At 41.2% G+C, this 24,355-nt stretch overlaps 1 protein-coding gene across 5 annotated transcripts; it reads left to right on the top strand.

Moving 5' to 3' along the window:
* The first annotated feature begins 202 nt into the window (after nucleotides 1-202).
* pkig (protein kinase (cAMP-dependent, catalytic) inhibitor gamma) lies at nucleotides 203-23,963 on the top strand. Of its 5 annotated transcripts, none has more exons than XM_079167987.1 (3): nucleotides 203-221; nucleotides 21,716-21,903; nucleotides 23,289-23,963. In XM_079167987.1, exons 2-3 carry the CDS (start codon nucleotides 21,744-21,746, stop codon nucleotides 23,369-23,371), a joined length of 243 nt encoding a protein of 80 aa, XP_079024113.1. In that variant the 5' UTR covers nucleotides 203-221; nucleotides 21,716-21,743; the 3' UTR covers nucleotides 23,372-23,963. The 5 variants fall into 5 exon arrangements, with proteins under 5 accessions (XP_079024113.1, XP_079024115.1, XP_079024117.1 ...); XM_079167989.1 differs by lacking the exon at nucleotides 203-221 and adding an exon at nucleotides 352-620; XM_079167991.1 differs by lacking the exon at nucleotides 203-221 and adding an exon at nucleotides 8,797-8,815.
* Nucleotides 23,964-24,355: the final 392 nt, after the last annotated feature.

Raw genomic sequence — 24,355 nt, forward strand, 5'->3', positions numbered from 1 at the left:
TGATACTTTTACTAAAGTAACATTTTAATTTCACTTAAAGAATGGGAAAACTTCCTCGACCACTAAAACCAACATAAGAGACGTTTGGGGAGCTCCCTACAAGGAAATCTCATCAGTCGGGGGTGTCTGGTGGTTTGATGTGTGTCTAAATAAAGCCACCGTGACATGAAAGCTACACTGAATCATCCCGAAAGAGAAAAAAAGAAGAAAGAACAAAAAAGGTAACGTGTCAGTGTTTGATCTTCAGAGTGCAGTGTAGTGTTTTCTCCAGCCCACAGTGGAGTGGGAGCCTCCACAGGCTCGCTCTGATTGGCTCAGACACGGATAACTCCATTTTGGAAAACAGCTGTTTGAAGACACAACCTTTTCTCGTTGTTTGCAGACGGTACCCTGAGAAAAACACCCAGGCTTTTTTAACATACACACACACACACACACACACACACACACACAGACACACACCTCTGGTCACCACGGTGTTTTTTGTCCCCACTCCCGCGTGCTTCAGTTTCGGCTTGCTTGCTTCGTTTTTGTCCGACTGCCAGGAAACTTAACTGGGGGGATCCATGGTGTTACATTTCCATTGTAACAAGTGGATAACAGGAGGCGACCCGACCAAGGTTAGTGGTGCTATATTACTGCTACATGTACGGCAGGGAGACGGCTCTTTATCTCTGGATTCATATGCATAAGATGGTAAATGTGTGAAGTGACCGGCCGCAGGGGAGCTGCAGAGTCACGAAGCGAGGTTTTTCTTTTTTTCTTTTTTGTAAAAAGGCTTTTCACCAGCCAGCACAGCGACCAACGGTAGACAATACATCATTCTTTGCAGAGCCGTTAGTGTCCACTGTAACGTTAAACATATTGAATCTGACAGACTGATACGATTAATTCGCCTCGGAAAATTACATTATGCATGTTAATCACATTTTCCTTCGAATGTATGAGGCGTTCAAGTGCATCCATTATGCTAGTGTGTATTGTGTGTGTGTGTATGTATGTATGTGTGTGTGTACAGTTTTAAAGGACTGGCATGCACGTCCTTCCCACACATTAGCTGCTGCATTCAAGGGAAGCTAATGACAGCCTGGATAGCTTTTGAAAGCTCTCATCTCCTCTCAAATCAACTGTGCTTGTTTTTGTTTCTTTGCTCTGTCAATGCATCCAGCCAGCCAACCACCTCCTCTTCTCTTGTGAACACTAATCAACTTGGTCTCCTATTTCCTAACTCGATTAGACAACAAAGCAGCAGGTTTTCGTGCAGTAACCTGTCTGCTGGGGGGGGAGAAGGAACATGTCAGTCCAGTTCTTCTGGAGGTGAATCTTGAGAAATGACAGGGCTGGATGGAGATGGTGCTCAGAGATTCAGCAGTGGGCGGGGTGGAGGGGGGTGGAGGGGTGGTGAGTGAGCAGCAGTAGCAGCCTTGGACCCCCTACTTTGCCTGAGTGTTGCTGGGCAAGTGCCAGCGTTACTGGGCATAGGCACTGGTGAAAATAAATACTGGCTCCTTGCCTGCATGTCGACTGGCTGCCTGACAGTAACCAAAGCGGTGTTCTCCCTGAGCTCACTCAGTGCACGGGTAACATGTAATCTATTTAAATGTACCAACAATTCTGGTTCAATTTAAGTACCGGTGTTGCAATACAACGAGACCAGTGTCAGCGGGATTGTGGCATGTCTTGACAGGGACCAGTTTAATTTACTGTGATGTGTTGTGATGTGGCATTTAGTGGCTCAGGGAAACTGTTGCACGTCACGTTAAGTCCCACATTTTGGAAAGAAAAGCAGGCAACTTTGTGATTCTGTGTGCGGGGTAAAAATATACCTTGAAGTAATAAAGCCAGGGTAATATGTAGGGCTGCAATTATTGATTATCTTTGGTTTAATTGATTCATCTTTTGACTTAATGTCAGAAATTGCCCATCATAATGTCCTAGAGCCCGAGGAGATGATATCAAATAACTTGTTTTGTCGGATCAACACTCTCAAACCTGCAGATATTCAATTTACTGTCACAAGACAAGACAAAGAAAATTAATCTTCATAATGTAGAAGCTGGAACTGTGAAGATTTGTCATTTTTGCTTGAAAGATTTGCAGATTATTTTTTAGCAATAAATCATTTAAGCTAGCTAGAGTAAAATACTTGACAAAAACAAATGTTTTCTTCCCCCTTCACCCAATTCTTTATCTTTTTGTACCTCTGCCTTGAGATGTTGTGTCAATGTCTTTTCTGATAAATGGAAAAATCTCTATTAAAAACCAAACAATCCACCTCATATTTACACATATACTTTCAAGAGCACCAGCTGAGGGTGAATCTGTCTGGACATATATGGCAACGTCATTCCTGCACATAATTTAAGAGCAAACACTAGTTTTCATATTGGGAAGTCATCGGGGATTAAGTCATTTGATGAATGTAAGATTCAATCCTGTGGAGTCTGATATCAGATATGTCTTTTTTTGGAATAGCTCTGTACTGCCTCGTCTCCTCTCTTTGTACCAGCTAACTAAATATGGTCTGTTATCCTTCAAAATGCCCAAAGGGGGGGTGGAGAGCAGCCAGAACGCAGCAATGCAAGAAAACCCACTGTTACTAGAGAGACGCGCATGCCCCGCTGCACTTGGACAGATCCCTGAAGAACCTCCTTTTGTTTCATATTTACCGGATCAAAGCAAGTCTGCTCAGAAAGAAGAGACAGACCACTTACCGTTAAGATTACATGTGCTCTTCTTTTAGATATTAAGAAGGCTCGTCCCCCCCCGGAGGCCTTTTGTGCCGTATGCATCTTCTAATCTGATGCCAGTCATTCAGAAAGTGGCTAAATCACGAGTAATCAGATCATACTGGTGCCGTTATCTGCAGTGCCGCATGACCAACACTCTCTCCAACACTGTTCCCTTCCTGCAACTCCTTCAGTAAATGGAAGTCATATCTGCTCCTGCTGAGGGCTGCCAACAATAACATGATTACCCTGAGAACATTTGGACCCCTATATCCTGGTGCTGAGAGCCTGTATTAAGAATACACGGTGGGACTGTTACTGTGTGGTGTTTTTTCTGTAAGTGGTCATCCGATTTGTTATTTTCTTCTTGCCAGACAGCTTCCTCGGTTCTCCACTTCTAGCCCTGCTGAAGGTTAGAACAGCGTTCCTCGACGTGTCTTGCGCGCAGATTATTTCATTACTAGTTTGAGAATACTATCCTTTTAATGGGAATCTGTGGCAGCTGGATTCAACGCTTTTCTGCGGTGCGGACGGGACAAAAGAAGCTTTAGATGAAAATAGCATCTAATCTCAGAATTGGTTCAAGTGCCTTCTTTTTCTTTGAGATTCTGTCCACAATCAGTCGCCTGCCCCAGAGACCTTCCCATGATTGAGATAACAGGGATCAGTGAGGCAGGGTTTGAACACACTGCTCAGGGTCTATTTTTGTACCACACCGTCTGTATAATCATGGGTTTAATGTGTACATATTTCGTGGATGGGGATTTGTCGGTTCAACTGTGTTGACCTCCAACTGCATTCTTTTCCTTGTGTGCAGAGGACTTAAGCTCCTCCGTTTTTAGCTCCCTGACTTCCCCGTGAGGAGAAAATGAGTGCCATCACCCCGGCCTTCAGTGTGTCATCTACCAGAGAGGAGAGGCTTTCTGATGCACAAAGAGACCGCAGAGAGAATGAAAAGATTATTTACTGTCATTTATTATTTTGTGTCGACAAAGCTCCTTTTTCTAGTTTTATTTCCCTGAATGTGAGTTCAGTTTATTTCTGCGCACCATTTTTGGGATGTATAAACACCATGTATGCACAGAGACCATCGTTTCCCACACTTTAATTTATGAAAGACCAGTTTGAAGTCATGAAGAGTAGATGAAATACAAGCTGAGGGACGAAATCTAAATAATAAAATATTGTCTGTATCGGTTGGTAGTGTCACTGGTATGTCTGCAGTCTACACAGTAATGTGTAGTTTGTTGTAGATTATCAATTTAAGGTGCACATAAAACTAAATTTATTTTTGGAGGCACCATTTTATCGTCCTGTTTTAAGGCTCCTATCATATTATCCTTTCTATTGTGAAGCACTTTGTAAAGACCTTTGATTGCAGCACTGTAAAGTGAATTGAGATTAATTGTCCCTCTGACGTTTAATGATGATGATTGACACATCACAGCCTTTGATGGTACATTTAATGAAATAATGATACAGGCGCTATAAATAGGCACATAGTGGCGGCTACCGGTCCTGCGTAATGATAGCTGACGGGTCTAATGGAGTGGTGGAGCAGGATGGAGTATTGATATGAAAACGGGTGATTAAGGGCATGTCACGCCTATTCATGACCCGGAGTCGTGCCGGTCTACCGCTTTTAATATATAGTGAAAGAAGCATACTGAGGGGAACAACACTGAGAGTACCGATTCTTTCGGAGGGCACAGTGAACACACCATAGCGCTCCTACCTTCATTAGCAGTTTTATTTTGATTAGTCACCTGGGTGCACCGTGAGGCAGATGAGCCCCAGCAGGAGCAGCTAACTAGGCTGCATGTCTGCAGACTTCTAACTACTGTGGCCATGACTTTCTATTCTAACATTAGCGAGACAACCTAGTGAGGCACTACTTCTCTATGGAGAGAGGGCATGCATTTTATGTGACGGTCAAAGAGGCCTTCATTTCTTTTTCACTGTCGTCTTCTGTAAGATGCTAGTTTTGGGGGATGCGAGTGTTTATAATAGCCATGTTCGTTGTTTATGTTCATAATGATAATTTTGGAGCTAGTGCTGCTACCTTCATTGGAGAAGAGTTTGCAACACTGGCTTGGTTTTTCGGTTTGTTGATTTTTGAAAATCGTATTCTTGCTATTTTCTCCAGATTACCAATCCTACCTTTTTTTTTTTAAACGTTTTGCCCTTTTCAAATTATTTAAGCTATTAACATCCAAAAGAAATCAGAACCTGTATTGGAACATGAATGGGTGCATTGAATTCTAGACACAGACACTTGTGTTCATAAGTCAGTTCTTTTGTAGAGTTCCACAAAATTGCAATTCACTGTTCAGTTTGTTAGCTTTGCTAATAACCAAAGAAAATGGGATGAATATTAATTTTACAATATTTTATCTTCAATAGTAATATTGTGATAGTTCTGTTTATTGCCACAATAATTGTTGCATGAAAATTTGATAGCAGCACATCCATATTTGTGACTAACTGTGGAAATGATATTATTCATATGTGTGACTCTTTATATAACAGACCTATACATACATTCATACATACATACATACATACATACATGCTTTCATAACTCTGACGTAAAGAAAGGATGAGCATTAATATTTGAGTTGCACATACTTTTAGTCGTAAATCTACTCAGAATTGTACTGTTTGCATCTGACATCTGGACAATATTATTTAAGGTTAAATTCATTTTCGAACTTCTAAAAGAGTCGCGCTCCTCTTAGGACTGGAACTCACTTTCATTATTGATAAATCTGGTGATTATGTTCTCGGTTAATCCAACATCCCAAAACCTGTTTACGGTGATGTCATCAAAAGTCTTGTTTTTTTTCTGACCAGCAGTCCAAAAACCAAAAATAATCAGTTTGGTGAAGAAGTATCCAATCGCCACGTTTGAGAAGCTGTAACATTCAAATATCTGACATATTTACTTGAAAAATGGTTGACAGTTAATTTCCTGTCAATTGAATGTGTATTGCAGCTCTCTAACTCATTTGGCACATGTTACTGTTTATTGATAACTGTATGAAACACTAAATACTCAACAGGTGGTTGCAAAACATTTGTAATTTGTTTCCTTAGAGAACAGCTGGAAACAGTTTTGAGCCACATGTGTTTGTGTCATGCTGAGCTGACTGACACACAGCGAAAAAGACATTATTCTCCAGGAATAGTCTGAGAAGTTTTCTTGGGACTTTTTGTACACTGAAACTGGGTCACCATTGAAATATGTTGTAACCGCTGTGAATACAAACTGACCGCAGCCTCTGCAAGGGATCAAACTAGTAACTCACTCTGCCCGCAGGGAACCAGTGCGTCATACTCAACGGATTTTTGGGTGGAGTAGCACCTAAATGTTTGGTAGATTTGATTCCAACAGGAAATATTATATACTGACCCAGCCAATTTAAATGGCTTGGTCAAAAACCCCGTTACAGACTGCAGCTGCAACCATGCAGCTACAGAAAACAGACGGATATTACATGTCCCATTTGTCAATTATTTATTGTTTACATTTATAAGAATCGATTCAAATCAAATCTATTTCCTGTTTCTGATGAATGACCTTGTTTGGTGAAGTTCTTCTTCAAAGTGGCAGCGCATCTGGTTTTTCAGCATTAAGCCGGTTGATGTAAAAGCCGAGTTATGCCCTCTTTACTTCAGCTGGACTGGCCCACAGCGTCCGCATACATTTCACAGATAGGGTTGAGGTGTTGAATAGACAGTTTTTTATTATCTGTTCGGTGAGAACATTTTTAATCAAGCCTTACTATGTCAATGCATTCTCATCCATGCAAATTGGTTTGGAAGTAAAATAGATGTGTACTGTTTTGGCCTAGCAAGTCAGTGAAAGACGATTCGATGAGAATCTCTCTTCATGACAAAATGCTAACGAGCTTTGATTATTTTAGGTGGAGTGGCCCATTTCAAGTTCCATGTGAAGTGATGAGACAGAAAAATGCTGGAGGCTAAGAGGAACGTGACCTTCCCTGTTTTGACGGGGAATCGTAAGCTTGTGATCTGCGTAACGCTTTGATTTGATCCACTTTGGGAATTCTCACGCTCGGTTAGCTTTAAAATATTTGATTGTTTTTTTTGTCAGAGAAGGTTTTCATCCAAATCCCAGAGGAGGAGAAACGATGAGCAGTGTTGATAGAAGGTCACGCACAGGAAGTAGAGAGCAAATTGACTGTCGTTTAAAATTCACTTTACAATGATTTATTAAAAGCACATCCCATTTCTCTTTGTGTTCCTGGAGGAAAACCTTTAAAAAAAAAAAAAAATTACAATATGCTAATTACTCTTAATTAGACAAATACATTGTTAATGTATAAATGGCCTGAAGGAAAACACTACACAGTGACTGAGTGGTCAACAGAAAGCTTTTAAAAAATTACATTTTCATGAAAAACATGCATTACGATCAGAAGCACATTGAAGCAGGGAAAGGAGGCCTCGATCTCTCCTGGAGGCGCAGAGCACGCCAGGCGCCCATCGCCCCCCCCAGGGAGAGCCAAGCCCGGGTAGAGGAGAGGAGAGGGTCCTACTCACAACCACGTAACACATGCATACACTTATTACTCCATTATTCATGTATAGTGAGCTACCCGGTCTCACTCCTAACTCGTCAAATACAGCGGCTTGGTCAGTGCTCCTCTGCATCAGAGGCCCCCTTTAGCCACTGTATGCAATGCAGTCCGATTAGCAATGTGAGACTGGAGTCGAGATACGACGCTTTCAACCGGATTGTTCTACCATTTTGGCCATAATTCAAGACTTCATATGCCTATCATGTCTGCCTTTAATATTGAGTCTCATTGATCTGCAGGAAGGGTTGAACCAATGTCTTAATCTGATTGTAATTTAGTGGGGATTGCTCTGTCAGGTAGGGATACACTTACTCGCTTGGATATAGCCGAGTTGTTCCTCGCTCAGTAGCAACAACCCTCAGTTTGACTTCAAGGTCACTTTCTGATCCCAGTATGATTCCCTTGGATGTGATTTTTATTTTTTTAAGATTGATCTTAGTATTGTAGAAATGCAGAATCTTTGTGGAAGATCTTATCATCGACTGATAAAATCTCCCTGCTTTTTTAACTTCCGAGTCATATATAATGTTGTCAAGTGCTCTTTGCTATGTTATACCGCCTGCATTTAACAGTAGATTACTCGATATTTGACAATCTGGTAGAGACATGCCATTAATAGACAATTCTTTATACTACCTTTGCAATTTCACAAGAACATTTTAGGATGGTATAATGACGTTATGGAGATAAATTTCTCGTTTTCAAATCTGATTCTCCCCTCCAGCTGCTACCAACTACCTACAGCATATTAATTCTCATCTTTGCATGCCCATCACAATAATGCTGAATCCTGCATTGTATGCTAAAGAGTAAAAATGAGGAACACACCGATCTTTCTTTCTGGACATGGACAGTTTCTTGTGTTTTGATTCTGGGCTTCTACGAAACAATTAATTGAGAAAATAATCACTTTAATCAATAATTAAAATAATAGTTAGTTGCAGCCCTTATGTAGTTAAAAATAGCCCCACTTTGACCAATAACATACTGCTTATCAATATGCATTGATCTATAATCCTCTGATAATGTAATAAATAATGACCGACTAGAACTCTTACTTTGATAAGTTAATTTTGCTGATAATACTTCTGTACTTTATCTTAAATGGGATTTTGAATGAAGGACAGAATATTTCTACATCGTTTGTTGGTGCTTTTACTTGATTGAATGATCGGAATACTTTCTGGACCAGTGTCTCACTGGGTTTGGTGTACATTAGAAAAAAGTGAAGGTGTTCGTCCTGGATACCAACATGAGCGATGGGCTCCTTATTTCGCTCTGGAGGAAAGTGCAACGTTTGCTTTGGCTCTTTTTTTCGTGTGTGTTTGCTCATGTGGAGGGTTACGGATGTGCCTCTTTTATCCCCATCAACTCAGCAAATCGAATCACATGACGCCCACATCCTCCCAGACTTATGTGGGATTAAAGTGTGATGATGCAGCTGAGTGGCAAACCTCAGACACAATGTGGCCGTCGTAACAGGTGAGAGGAGCGACTTCAAATGATTTCCTATGCAGCATAAAGAGCAGCTGTGCTTAGAGTGATGCAATGTAACTGAGCAGTCTTTGGCTGAATGTGCTTTTTATTTTGTGTTATTTTATTAGAGCGAGAACGTGTGTTAAATCCTTCTAACAGGTGGCGCAGCGGGACGAAGCCTGCAACCAAATCGTACATTCTGTTTGGCTAAATGGTTGAGCATTGCAGCATAGCAGAGGAGAATGTATTATGTCTCAAGTTTTTTTTTTTTTTGGTAGTAAAAACACTGGGGCCAGTGTGGGTTATGTCCATATTTAGAAAGTGCAATAAACACGCATGCATTCCTTCTCTGCACCCTTTGTCCTCCCTCTTTTTCCTCTCGTCATCATGCTGATGTCTTTCCCTCATCCTCAACTGCTTCCCATCCCATCATCCGCTCCTCATTTAACTCCCCACCTCACTCATCTCCCACTCGCTTCGTTGTCATCGTCGTCGTAGTAGTCGTAGTAGTCGTCCTCGTCCTCGTCAAACCCAGCCTCCAGTTGGTGCACAGAGAGCCTGAGAAAAGATGGGACATAAACAACACAGGCAAACAAACCACCTGCTTCCTGCTGAGGTCTCGTGTTGTTAAATGTGTGCACAGAAATAGAAGCGGGCAACCTTGCCGTAGAATTAGAATAAATAGAACGGACAGTGGGAGGAAAATCACCGGCCAGCACAGCAGTTATCCACATGAGTACATCAGCCTCTAGATGTGGAAACTAAGCTTGGTGACACCTGAGGACTTATTGGAAAGGGGGCATGACTAAAGGTTAAAGCTAAAACAATCTGTTGATTCCGATTGATAGAAAATTAATCTGCATGTAAATTGTGATGGAAAATTTTAACAATTTACTGAAAATTTTTAGAGCAAGCAACTAATCTATGACTCGAGAGAACAATTGGATAAATCAATAACCAAAATGATCTTAAGTTGCAGCCCAACAAGTAATATTGAGACAAGCAGGGCAGGAATTGTTAGCTGCAAAAGCTACAATTTTCTGACATTTTATATTCAAAACAATTAATAAATTAATAGCATAAATAAACTCCAATAATTGTTGGTTGCAGGTGTAATCGCAATTTTTTTGTAACAGATATTTAATAGAAAATCAGCGAACCTTCACATTTAGAATGCTTAAACCAGAGAGTGTTTAGGCCTTTATGCTTAATTAAAGATCTTAAAAATTCTCTTGATTGACTATTTGATTCAGCTCTACAAGCACTACATGACTCTAAATTATATTCCTTTTAGGCTCTTATAACAAGATGTATTTAATTTGCACTTTTCATAACAGACTTTACAAATTTAATATATGTGAAAGGCTGCAACTAATGATCATTTTAATTATTGATTTATTCTACAGAGTATTAGATGATCATCCCCGTCATCATTTCCATCGTCTTCAACATCTCAATTCAAACATCTTTTGAATTACTTGTTTGTTTCCCACCAGCAGTCCAAAAGCCAACATTTGATGATAAAAAATGGAGAACATTTTTACATTTGAGGAGCTGGAACAAAGGATACAGTGTTTGGCATTTTTGCTTAAAAATGTCTTAAAATATTACTTGATTATCAAAAGTGTCACCTCCAATAAAATTGTTTAATATCAATATTATGGAGATGTTTCAAGTCGACTGATTTCAACAATAACCATCCAAGAACACACATAAAATATACAACTCTCACAACATGTCCTTTCAGCTCTCAGCACTTTTCCAGACACACAGCAGAGTCACACATCTAAATATTTTCAACTTGGCCGTAGCACCTTTTTTAAAAGAGTTATAACCACGTCAGATCCGTAACTTACATTATCCCCTAGTGCTGCTTTACACAGACATACATTTGTTTGGCTTTTTAAGTAAACCAGAGAATAACTAGCTTAGCGTAGCTTTTATTATAAGTAGCAATTTAGTGCAGAAATACCCTGTAACAAGTAAAAGTCCTGCCTTCAAATGAAGTATTCAGGTGTTGTTATCAAAATAGACTTAAAGTAAAAGTAGGCTACTCATGCAGAACGGCTCATTTCAGAATGATATATATATATATATATATATATATATATATATATATTATGGAATGGATATTATATTACTGATGCATTAATGTGTTCATCACTTAATGGGACAGTTCACCCCAAAATCAAAAATACATACATTTCCTCTTACCTGTATTGATATTTAACGACCTCGATTGTTTTGGTGTGAGTTGAGGCCGTAGAGATGTCGGCCTTCTCTCAAACATAATGGAACTAGATGGAACTGAGCTTTGGGAGCTCAAAGAAACCACAAAAAAATACATTTGAAAAACTCAACAGCAATGTCTCTTTCCAGAAACCAGGACGCGGTTACTGAAGATAATCCACAGACCTTGTCGGGAGCAGTTTCATGTAGGAACTATGGTTGAATGAAATTAGATCCTGTGCTGAGCTACTTCCCACCACTGCATACGTTTCTGTCCACACATTTGTGTTTGTGACAACACTTCCTGTGAAGAGTCTCGAGTATGATGAGCGAACAGTTGCGACAGCGTTCGGAGACTGAGATGTGAGAATGTGTTTTTTTTTTTTTTTTTGGGGGGGGGGGTTGTAATCACGGTCTCATTTCAGAGTCCAGTCGAAGCACCTGCTCCTGACTCAGCTGTGAATCATGGGAGGTTGATGAGACTCACACCCGTCTTATTCCCACACTAAACAAACACAAACCAGGGGATTCCCTGTAGCTGGAGGCGAGGCCTGCTGCTACATCAGACTCATGGTCTCATATGTCCGGCTGTCTGGCCACTCATCTCTGCTGCCTGGGAGGAAAAAAAAGCATTGCTCGATCACAGCTTATTTGCAGTTTTTGGACCGTAGGGACACTCACACAGTGGTGCATCTAACACCTCTGTTATTATAACCTTTACTTCCCTCCAAACATGGATATCTGATCCTCGTATGTGTGATCTTATTACTGTTCCTTTTGGTTCTGTATTGTGTAAAGCGATATTACGATGCTCTCTCGCCTCGAGAACTGGTATCGATTGCCCCAGCTGTTACTAACTAACAAAAGGGAACATGGTCTGTGGTAGAAGTATTCTCTCTCTCTTCAGTGTTTATTATGCTCTCCTGCCATCTGTTTAATAGTAGATGGAGACTTGGTAGATCAACCAAACCTGGTGTTTTTGGGTTCCTAGTTTGTGTTGATGTTAGTGTTAGCTGTTTGCTTTTATTCAAAAATATTTGTATACATTTGTTATTCAAATGTTTTCAGCATTACTTTTCAACCGCAGTGACGGGTGTGGGTTGCGTCAACTGGAAGTCATCAAGGACTTCCTCTGCAGAGCCTCGTCATGTGAATGAGGTGTGGTCATCTGGGTGGAATCACTTGGTGACGACTTTTGACATTTTCTAAAAGGAATAGTTTGACATTTTGAGAAACGGGTTCATTGTCTTTCTTTGCTGATGAAGAGGGATACCCCCTCTTCACTTCTTTCTGTTCGTCATTAAGAGTCGTCCCTGTGAGGCGTCCAAGCAACCAGCGGCCATTCCAGGAAGTCACACAGCACCCGACCAAGAAAGTATAACAAAAAGTAACTGAGCTGAGCAGCAGAAACGTTTTAATGGGAGGTGGCACGTTTTTAAAGTGAGTAATGTGTTGAGCGTCTCATTGACGTCATTTCGCTTCTCATTGACGTCATTTCGCTTCTCTTTGTGATCGTTTTGCATCTCTTTGTGGTTGCTTTGCATCTCTTCGTGGACATTTTTGTCTTTTCATGGCTGATTTGCATCTCTTTTAAAAAAAAAAACTGTGTTTAAAGAACTGGGTTGTCTGGCGAGTAAGGGCCTGTAATTAGCAAGGTCAATAATGTCCAGATCAGGCTACTTTGGTAGGAAACGGGTCTGGTGCACATGTGGATGACCTAATTTTGTTAATAGTGACACCAATTTCATTATCTCTTGTTATACTAAATTATGTCATAGGTGGAGGCTCACCCAATGTTATAGGTCCCAAACAGTTGATCAATCTGTGTTTCTAATACTAGATCTAATGGTGTCAATTTTAGCAATAGTAACATTTCAGTAAGACACAACACTTGCATGTTTGAAATGGAGAACATGAATAAATGTGTTATACTTGTGCTGAGCTGAACAACCTGCAGCATTTACCCACTGAGAGAGCCAATAAACCTACACTACTGGATATATGATGACGTGGAACCATCACTAAACATAACCAGCATTTTCCATTCTTATTTTTTAGGGGATATAACGTGTTCATTATTGAGCTATAGGGGCACTGTTAGATGTAACCTTTGGGTAAGCCAGTGGTGTTTCAGTGCATACTGCTTCATCTTCCACTTATCTTCTCTCTGCTTTTTTCCCGAATGTCCCATCCTCTGTATTATTGCCAGCTATCTGTATGTCTCCTCACGGTCTCATTATTCACAGACGCAACAAGTCATTGAATACTTGTGCGCACAACACAGACATATGAAGCCATAAAAGCCTTGAACTCTGTCTCACTTTGTTGTACAATGTTGAATATCCCACCATTTCCCCAGGTAATCAGCAATAACTTATGTAAAAGTAAAAATACAGCACTTGCCTGCAATAAGTGAAGAACTCAACAGCACAACAGCTGTTAACTAAATCCAGGGTGTGATTTGCGTTAGCCTTGTTTTAGCTTTATTTCACTATGACTGTGGATATCTAGCAATAGCAAGTCAGCTGCCTTGCTGATGATGGGTGTATCGCTGTTGAATAGCAGCCCACCTACCACATTGATCCTCCTTACCTGGAGAACAAAGTCAAGAAGACTTTCTTTACATGTACACTTAACCACACAGGTTGCCTGCAAAGTCTATCATAGATTTTTCTGACCACTTGGGCTCATGTTGCTTGAGTACCTTTTTTCATCTCTGACCTTCTAATCCACTGAGAGCCAATTGTAACCTGAAGTTTCTCAGGCAGGCAGCAGATAGTCGATCCTTACTCCTGGTGAACAGAGCAAAGAATGATCTGGTCGTTTTTTTTTTTAAAAGTCATCAGTTTTACAACCGGCTTTTGTAATTAGTTAGATTTGTATCTTCACACTGCACATTGTAGCAACAATTTAATTAATCGTAGCTAATTGTCAGAAATGAAAGGCAGTCATTTTGAGGGGTAGTAGATGCCGTGAAATTTGACACACTGTCCCTTTTTATAAGCAAAAAATCACTGTTTCCAGCTTCTCAAATCTGTGATCTATGATGGTAAACTAGAGATATGTGGGTTTTGCTAGTAGTAGCAGCCAAGTCCGTTTTATTTATAGAGCACCAAATCGCAGCAGAGGTTATCTCATGACACTTTTCATATAGAGCAGGTCAAGGAGTAGCAGCTGGAGTAGTACATTTGGTAACACCTTATTCTTCACTCAAATGTGCAAAAAGGTGTCTCGTCTCAAATGTTCAGGGCTTTGTGGATTAGGTGAATTAGCGGTTACTTTACTCCTTACATTTCAATCATCTCTCCTCAGAAAATAAACAGTTTTATAACAGTGAAGTAGAGCTGAAATGATTAGTCTATCAACTGCAAATTCATAAGCAACTACTTGGATAATTGATTCATCTTTTCAGTCTTTATTCTTCATGCAAATACATTTCCTTAAATGTCAGCATTTGCTGCTTTTCTCTGTTTTTAATTGGATATGACGGATTAAACAAAACGTTTGAAGACTTAAGGCCTCAGACTTTTGGGGAAATAGTTTGTTCCTCCTCTCTGGCATTTTACAAACTAAATTGGTCTCTGAAATGCTCCGACTTGTGAAGTGGGGAACACAACTCTCTCTGGCCCCTCGTCTGTATGCCAGCTAAGATCATCTGTCCAAGATTGATTTTTGATTTGGTTGTAGCTTTCTGAAGAAGCAGCTTTCTCCAGGGCCTCTTGTTTTATTCATTAGTTCACTGAAGACTTTTCCACACAGCAGCTGATGCTAATAGCCTTGGTCAGGCTTCTTATCTCCGGTTCCTCGGCTGATTCTTAATGCCTTCAGGCACAGGAGCTCAGTACGCTCATTTAGGAAGGCAATTATATGAGAGTGGCGGTGATCATTCTCAGTATCTCCTCTCAGTGAGAAGGAAATACGTTTCCCTGTGTTATCCGTGATGATTCTGCATGTCTGACAGAGAAGATGGGGGCTTCTACTGTGACTTAATAGTAAGCTTGAAACTCTTTAGTGCCAGCGAGAGCGAAGGTGGTGAAAACCTCTTTTGTAGTGGAGGAGATTTGTGTGCGCTCGTCTCTCCAGCAGGGAAAGTTTTCACAGCGTCTGCTTTTAAATGGCTGACGAGCTGAAGAACAAAAGCTAGCCGTTTGGCAAGTTGCAGTATTCACTTCACCAGGGGAAATAAGGCGTTCACACCCGAGCCCCGGGTCCCATGAGAAGAGGAAGGATATAGGGCAAAATATATACGCCAGAGCTGGACGGATGAGGCTTTTATTTATTTATGAAAGGAAGACCGGAGAGCAACAATGCTTATCCCGATGAGGAAATACAGCTCCCTTGTGTTTTGAAGTGGACTCGTTGTCAACCGAGCAGCTGCTGACATCATGTGAATAGACGGTGCCCAGACCACATTGGTCGGGGGGGCCGAGAGGCAGAGAGCAGGAGGGCAGAAGAGCCGAGGCTCACAAGCGCTACGGTGCTCTCGCTGTGTAACACTTGGCTCTGGAGGGTGAAGGGCTTTGAAATTGTCTGAAGCAGTTTGGGTCTGCTTGTGGGCGCCCGAGAGCAGACGAAGCAACTCTGATTACTTTGGTAAGATAACGCAGTTTGTTGTTGGCTTTTGCTTTATCTTCCGATGCGTCGTTTGAACCATGAGAGCTGCACAAACGGAGACTTGATTAGTGTCTGTTTAGTGCTGCCAGCCGATGAGGACAGCCATTTATTTAATAAGGAAGCAGGACAGTTTCTGGGATTTTATTAGAGCTGTAACGGTTAATTCAATTAGTGGAGTAATAGTGTGTTTAACAAACTATTGAAATAGTTGTCAATTCAAGTCACTAGTGAGGAGTTTATGCTTTTCTGTCTTATATATAGACAACTATATATCGATATATTGCCCAGCCGTAGTCCAAAACCCAAAGATATTCAGTTCAGTTTGATGTGTGACAATCAAACCCATTAAATCCTCATGTTTGAAAGGCTGAGACCAGCGGATGTTTGGCACTTTTGCTTACTAAAACTAATATGCGATTATCGTTTACATACGTTGTTGTTTTACAATTTGTCAACAATTTATAGACTAAAGATAAATTAAAAAGTTATTTTTGTCAACTTGATCCCAGCAAACATTAAGGCAGTTCATCAAGTCTTCAGGGTTTAAAAATGCCAACGGAAAAGTGTATTTGTTACGAGAAGCGCCTCATCAATAAATGCATCAGTTAGTTGTTGGACATGAAATGGGTCGTGTAGAAGGCCCTAATGGATGTTGAAATCAGCAAAGAGTTCTTGCCAGTCTTTGTGTGGGTTATGGCAGATAATGTGAGTTTATTACACACACATCGGGCTTAAAAGGCTCTGGCGGGATAGTAGTGAGCCGGCCTCTCTAATGGGCCCAGTGTAAGTGGTGTTGTGGAATATTTCTATGTAGATGCGGGATAAGAGTTGATTAAATAAACAGAGTCTGATGAATGCTCAAAGTAGTAAGAGTCAATTTAATGCTTGCAAGCAGGAGAGCGAACACACAGACACGTATCTCAGTGAACTGTGCAAACACTGTCAAAAAAGTACAAGGCACATCATATTTTATGCATACTAGAATCCCGCCTTTAGTTACCTCATAGGAAAGGGAGTATAGGTGTTTGGACACGGGTTGATTTGTTCTGCTCATTATTTTGAGTCTTCAAGGTGCGTTCAACTGGGAGTCAGTCTCATACAGAGGTCAGAAACAATGTTTCTTCTCGTGTGTGCATATGAACCTTGGAAGATAAGACATTGGTTTCATGAACTAATTAAATGCCTCTGTAGGACTGCAGTGATCTTTCCCTGTATCTCTGTACTTTCCCATCAGTAGAACAACATCTTTCAAAACATCCCAAGATACTAAAATATATTTTACCATTATTATACTTAATACATATTTTACCATTACAGTGGCTATGCTGATTCATATACCCCCAGTGATCTCAAAGGCTTCTGTTGCTAGCATCTACATGCAGAAACCTCTCCTGTTACATGTGTCCTCGCCCAGTCACGGTGCATGTTTGAACCTGTCAGTATGCACAGCTGTTGTGCAGCTTTGCGTTCCCACACAATGAGGTTATAGTGCTTTTTATGTCGATACGACAATGCATCCCCCTTTCTCTCAGAATGGAGGCATTACCTGGATTTCAATGAGTTCTCGAAATAACTTAAATGGAGAAAATAGCCACGTTGGAAAACGACCCCACACATACAGAGCGGAGCAGGAAGGAGAAGGGGGCAAAGAGAGCGCGGCGGAGCTGAGTGCAGCTCGTCAGCTGAGCTGCAGCGTTTTTCCCCTTTGAGGATTGAGTTGTTATTGTTTTGAGTGAAAATACACACCTGTGACATTTGTATTGTGGTAGTGTTTCCAGCTGCAGCTGTTTCGAGTTTCCCCCTCTGTATACGCAACCTGGCCTTTTCACATAAAGGCACCCTTTCTATGTAACTAGGACACGCACTTAAAGGAAGCGGTAAGTCGTGATTTCTGGAATGTGGCGTGATTCAAGGCTGGCATCTATAGGTCAAATATATTACACACACAATATGCCCTCTAAGACGTCATGCTGTATGTCATGCATAAAGAAATATTGAGAGTTTAAGTGGCAACATATTTGATTCATCACTCGAGTCATTTATCAAGCAAAGAGGGTTTTCAGATGTGATTATTTTTGTTGCTATTTTCTTGTTATATATCATTTTAAAATTAATACATTTTAGTTTTTGATCGTTGGTTGGACAAAACGAGACATTTGACATCCCTTCCCAAGCATTTCTTTCACTATTTCCTGACATTTTACAGTATAGACTAAACAATTCCTCGACCTAGATTAATAGAAATATAATTGCCTGTTGCAACCGTAGATGGAGTGCACGGTGATTCTTTTATTCACCTCAATAAACAAGAGATACAATTACTTCGGTAACACAAAAGGTCATCGGTATCTTTGACAGATTCTCTGCCTCCAAGACACTTTACATGTTCATTTGAATTACACAAATCACAGCAGACGAACAACAACAACTCATGCTGCTTCAGTCGTCGGTCAACGCCACAACAACAAGGTCCTCATCACAGCGCGATGTGTGGCTATCGAGGCATAAAGGGATTTTAAACATGCGGCGCCATTGAACTGCACGTGCGAAAGTGCAGGAGGCCCCATCATCATCATCATCATCATAGTCCTCATCATCATCCCTCCATGGAAACCTGTTAATGATCTCGTGGTAGGACTTGATCCACATGCTCAGGCAAGCAGACTAATTAAACAAACACATGGCAATTAGACAGGGCTCCCATTAATGGAGAAGAAAAAGGCAATGATAACACAGACACATTTATTGCTGCACTAAATAAACAGTCAGTGCTTGTTGTTGGTTTAAATAGTCTTCCAGTCTGTGTAGAACATTGTTTGGTAGGCCTAGTGAGGGTGAAAGGTCGTTTTTGTATCGAAATGTTCACATCGTAGAAGCGGCAATTTAAAGGGATATTTTGGAAAGTCTACATATTTGCCGTCTTGCCGAGAAGATAGATATTCCTCTCATGTTTGTACGGCAAATATAAACACCAGCAGCCTGCTAACTTAGCTTAGCAGAAAGAATGGAAACAGTCTGGTGACAAATTCAAATGCACTCACCTTATTTACAATTCAGGACTACAGACCAGGCGGCAACCTCCGGCTCTGCCGAGTGAAGCCGGTGCGGAAGCGTCTTAAAACTTGCATTCTCTCTACGCTAGTTTCAATACAGCATGATGTTCATTTAGCCAATTATGGTCCCGTTTAGAGTAAAATAGACTGGCCTGTTTTTTGATAGAAAAAGTATCTTAAAAAAATTACATAAACTTTTTTTCTTTCTTGCAAAGAGCTCGATGAAAGGATTATTACCAACCAGTTGGCATAGCTTAGCACAAACGCTGGAAACGATTAGCAGCGCCCCTGGAGCCCACTAATTAAAAAAAGGAAGACATTTTACAGCGATTTTCTGTGCTTTGGCTTGGACCATTATGCAAACCTTGGACAGAGCGAGGCTAGCTGTTTCCTCCTGTTTCCACTCTTTGAGCTAAGCTAAGTTAGCCTGCTGCCGGCAGTAGCTTCATACTAACAGACACGTGAGTGGTGTCAATCTTATCATCTCACGCTCTGACATTTTGGGAAATATACTTATTTGCTTTCTTACAAAGTCTTCCTTTTAGTCTATGCCAGTTACTACGGCATGTTGGTTAGCGTTGTCGTGTGCTTGTCATGGCTGTAGATTGATGCAAATGGATGTAGCATGATGCTCGGACTGTATCAGCACATTTCATCCATACATCATCTGCATGTGTGAGAGTTGGAAGTTCCAAACTGTGTTCGATTGCCCCACTATGCAGCTGTTATTAGTAAACCTAATGGCATTGTTGAATGTCATAATTTATTTTTGAATATGATTTTGTAATAGTGCTGCACGGATGACATATTTTTATTGGTCAAACCCAGAAGTTAACGCGGCGCTGATTTCCTCAACAAAAAGCCAATTAGATTTTTCTATTGGATTTTATTGCAGGAATAAAGCTCTGTGGCAAACACAACTTTATGATACTTACACTTTTTGATCACCAACATAGTCTCCACAAACGAAACACCACTCTTTGAAGCGTGAATGCACATTAGACTATAAAATATCTACACCACAGTCACATGAGCGCGAGCATACACAAAACGAGGCTGTGAAGGTGGACTAGTCCGCGTGATGGAAGTCTCATTTAGCTATTTGTGTGCATCCGCCTTTTTTTTTAACACACTTAAAAGCTTCAAAATTCTCAAGATGGATACCTACTGATGATTCTATACCACAAACCCATTCCACTAACCGATTGACCACGAGTCAAGACCAAAATCCTAACTCATTTAAGTTGTAGGACTCATTCGGCACTCTATATCACGTTTCCAACCATGTGACGTCTTAATAAAAAGCGAGCAAGCAAACTTACTTTTCACTGGTTAAAAAAAAAACAAGATAAATATGTAGTTCAATATTATGTTGACCACGAATACAAGTTTTTTTAATTTATTTATCTAAATTAAAAAACAAATTGCAAGAAAGATATTTTCCTGTAATTGTTCAGCTAACTAGTGACGGTCTCAGGTGATGAAAGGGAGGTGCTGTAGGTGTAATTATGAACCTGTGAGACGCCGGCCTCCCACGGTGACTGTACAGCCTGACTATCTAGATGACAATCTATCAGGATCACACCACCGTCTGCAGTCGGGAATACAGAGTGGCTCTTGTGTTTAGTAGACACACTCGGGGAAATGCCAGCCGCCCAGGACTCTGTGACATTTCCTGAGCTACCATCTTACCTACAGGGGCTTAAAGTTTGCCCTTCCCCGCAAATTGCACATTCCCAAACAGCGTCGTCTGCGTGGCTGGTGACCTCTCAGGGAATGACCCTGAGTGGCTTCCTGTTTTGGCATAGTGCTCGCATACTGTACATAAGCAAGAAAAGCAACAACTGTGGGACCATTTTTAATTTTGATACAAAAGGAATGTGAGTGAAAGGGTTGTGGAGCAGACCGGCCCTGGGTGAGCGTGTCGCGGCGGTGTCTGCCAGCTCGTTTTTATTCCTCTCTTGTTCCCCTTCGAGACTCCGACCCCGCTCAAGTTTCTTAAAGATTCGTAGCCTAGCCGCTCAGCTGTCCTGTCGTGTTACATGCTTTATTAGAGGGTATGTGTGTGTAACTTAAATGTAGTCGGTCATGCAGCCCATGCACAGCAGTGAGGTCTGATCCGTCTGTGGGAGGATGTTCAGGGACTGAAGCTGTAGGAGAGGAACAGTTGTCTGTCTCTCTCCTTTTTCCTTGAGGACGACTTCCTGCTGCTACTTTATCTTTTCTATTCTTTGTATCGTTTCTTTTCTGGAGCAGTCTTATTTTGTGTCCTCTTCTCTCTGAGGAGTTACCAGCTGTATAGTGTTTTAGTGGTTGTTAGGATCCATGACCTAGTTAAATATGGACTGGGAACAGGAAACAGAAGAGGAATGACTGGCTAATGGGAGCTCTACTTACTGTTTTGCTGGAGCCCTTTTCTGGCCACGCCTCTGCTTCTTTGAATGGTTTCACGCTTTTTCCATATTGATCAGTGCTCTTTACAGTCACCCACTCCTTTTTCCCCCTAAATACTTGCTGTGTAAGTACCGTAAGGACAGACGAATGGACTCTAGTAGACAGCTATGACTATGGAAGTGAGAGCCGTGAGAGATTTGGTGCAGCTTTTTTGTTTTTCCTGATGTAATTAGGACCGCCTATTAGCAGAGATGCCAGTAGTGCCATTATTTTCTGTGCAGAAAAAGGATTTATTAACACCGCCGTTCTTCTTTTTATTAATACTCTCCCGGCTGCTGTTGGCCTTTCAGGTGGTGGGAGTGCTTCCAAAGTGCCCCCTTTCTGCCCACTCTCTCACTCTGCATTGGTCATCCTCATTTGCCCCTGAAATAGCACTGTGATGTATTTTTTTCTTTTTGAAGTCTTTAGCCAGTATTCCTGCGTCACATTCACAAAACGCAGTGATAGGTCCTCCCACGGGTCCTGCAGACATTTGAAGGAAGACAGCAGGGTGATTTATTTGCTTCTCGCAACACCTCCGCAGCCGTCTGACATCCCCCTCCTCTCATCTTGGCAGGTGTAATGAGAGCGCTGGTCATGGACAGATGATGGACGTGGAGACGTCGTACTCAGACTTCATCAACTGTGATCGCACAGGCCGCAGGAACGCAGTACCCGACATCGCAGGGGAAGGGGAAGGAGAAGGAGCGGCCAGCACCAGTGAACTCACCAAAGATCTGGCAGAGATGGACCTGAAGGCTGCAGGTCAGTAAGCCCACATCTGAATACACGCGTAACACAGCGTGAGTCGTTTTTTACACTGGTCCGTATGTGTTAGGCAGGCTTTATTCATTTTGATTGTGATCTGTTTCAAAGTTGTTTAAAAGTAGTTTAACACCAGTCAGACAAAGTCGGCGTCTGACGATGTGTCGGGGCGGAGTTGGTAATGAATCGGGTATACACGTGAGTGAGTTACAGTGGATTATTCAGTTATTGACCATCACCACTACTCTCTACTATCACTCTGGACTCAGACACACTGCCTTTTGCACTACCCTCATTCACACTGATATTGCACATACTGTACATAATTGGTGTTTATACGGGTGTATGTATGTATATATTTGGATATGTATGTATACGTAACTGTACTTTTACACACTCTGTTTTATTCTATATTTGTTCTATGTATTCTAATTTGAATATTGAATGTGTGTTTATGCATTTTCTGTGTGTAATGAGTAGGAGACTACAGCCCAAAAAAGGATAAATTTCAAGCCTGAAAGAATTTGCCACCCTAAACCCAGGCTAACTCAGAATTAAGACTCATGTCTCCATGGTTCAGTTACACCTGATACCAAGTGGCACAAAATGACAAAAACGAGGAAAACACGGCTCATAATTTGCTAACAATGTTGTAGTTATTATTAAAAAAAGGAAAAAGACTCCATAGAGGCTGCTGTAACTCGTTGGAAACCTAAAGCAGTGAGGACGTCATCTGTCTTTTTACTTTACCATTTTGTTTAACACGGTTGCCATGTTTTCTCGTTTGAAAAAAAAAAAGTTAGAATTTACCCAGAAGTCATGACAAATTCCTCCTCCTGAAGACGATGAAGAGCTAGACAGCTCCGTCTGTGTCTTAGTGCGCCAGAATATCTAAATACAAACAGGTGGTACTGCTCAGCTTATGGTCTCCATGAGATTCCGACGTTTCGCTTTGTTGCCTTAGTAATGAGTCGTATAGGCAGCACAATGACTGATGGTGCTTCCTCTACTCTCAGCAGAGTGTCAAGTTGTCCCAGTCTGACCATTGTGTGTGACATTCTTGTTCTTGTCGACTTCCTTTTCATTCAAAGATAAGTTTCCCATGACATGATACCCAATCTTACAGCTATAAATCTAACGCCAGTCAGCTGGGAAACATCAAGACTGGAAATAATCTCATATCATGCTTTACACTGTATTGCTACAGGAAGTTGTAGTTCCTTCCTCTGAATTCTCTTCTTCTTCTTTTTTTTTCTGGACCCTGAAGGCAGATTTAATGCCTGCTGTTTGGAATGCCAAACCACTTTTGAGCTTGATAATATAAACACATCTTTGACTGATTTCATTTTTTCATTATTTTTTTTTTTGCATATTGTTTCCTCCAGAAGGAGACCCGGGGGCCTCCCCAGCCCCTGAGGCAGAGGGCTCCACCAGCCAAGATGCCCAGGGAGGTGGAGGCCCATCCTAAACTCAGCCAGAGACCAAAGGGCGGCAGAGCCAAGAAGTGAAAAGTAGAGAGTAGTGAATGTGGAGAGACATGGAGAAATGAAAGAGTGTGTATATTGGTTGTCCGAACTGGACACGAGGACACCTTCGCTCACTGCCAGCCTGTTTGGAGCTTCAGAGGCCCAAATGTTCGCCTTTTCATTGGATCAGATTGTAACATGCGGAGCAGAACTGACAATTGAGATGCTGCTCTTTTGCTTCACTCTCTGTTAGTCATTTATATTCCTGACCGGACAAGAAAGCACAGAAACTTTGGATTTATGTCTGTGGCGATGAACTGAGCTGAACAGAATTCATTTATAACACTCAAAACATTGTTCCAGCCTAGGATGGAACTGTGTCATGGAGGGCGTATTCATAATCATCTGTTTGTCATTTTCTTTCTATGTATGCGTGCGTGTTTGTGACGCTCTTGTCCTCGTCATTTTTTAGTAACAAAACATAGTCGCCATTATACTGTCGTGTACGGACTTCATATTTATTGCTTAATGTTCAGTGATAACTTTGTGATAGCAACTTTCTTTGTGTAATAAAATACTTATGAATTACTGTTACATTTGTATTTTATGTTTTCGAGCGTGATTAGCTTTTCACAGGAGGCAATTTGCAGGATTCTGTCGAACACAGCAGGTATAGGAGCTGGAGCGGTGCCAAGTCAAACGGGATTAATGAGTCTAGTTCGCTGAGTTGTTCCAGAGCCATAAATATTATTGAATGCAGCTTTTGTGTACATTAGCGTGGCTGCAGGAAGTTAGTATTTACATTTCCACCTAGCATGTTCCCAGTGCTCCCATTTATGTCTTTACATCTAAAGAAACGGGATCAGGACAGAGCAGTTTATCTGTAGAGCTGTGTTTTTCTTTTGTTGCAATTTCTCTTGGTGTCAGTTTAAGTTAATTCCCTCTTTAATGTTAATGACCTGAAAAGCTCTGTACAGCTCTGTAAA

Source organism: Pholis gunnellus (assembly GCF_910591455.1).
Source record: "Pholis gunnellus genome assembly, chromosome: 2".
Taxonomy (NCBI): domain Eukaryota; kingdom Metazoa; phylum Chordata; class Actinopteri; order Perciformes; family Pholidae; genus Pholis; species Pholis gunnellus.

Excerpts from the sequence above, each read along its gene's own strand:
- pkig (XM_079167988.1), top strand. The coding sequence starts at position 12,456 with ATGGGAGGTGGCACGTTTTTAAA. Across the intron at positions 12,479-21,715 it reads GGAGGTGGCACGTTTTTAAA|GTGTAATGAGAGCGCTGGTC; the intron begins GTGAGTAATGTG and ends TCATCTTGGCAG. Across the intron at positions 21,904-23,288 it reads GATGGACCTGAAGGCTGCAG|AAGGAGACCCGGGGGCCTCC; the intron begins GTCAGTAAGCCC and ends TGTTTCCTCCAG.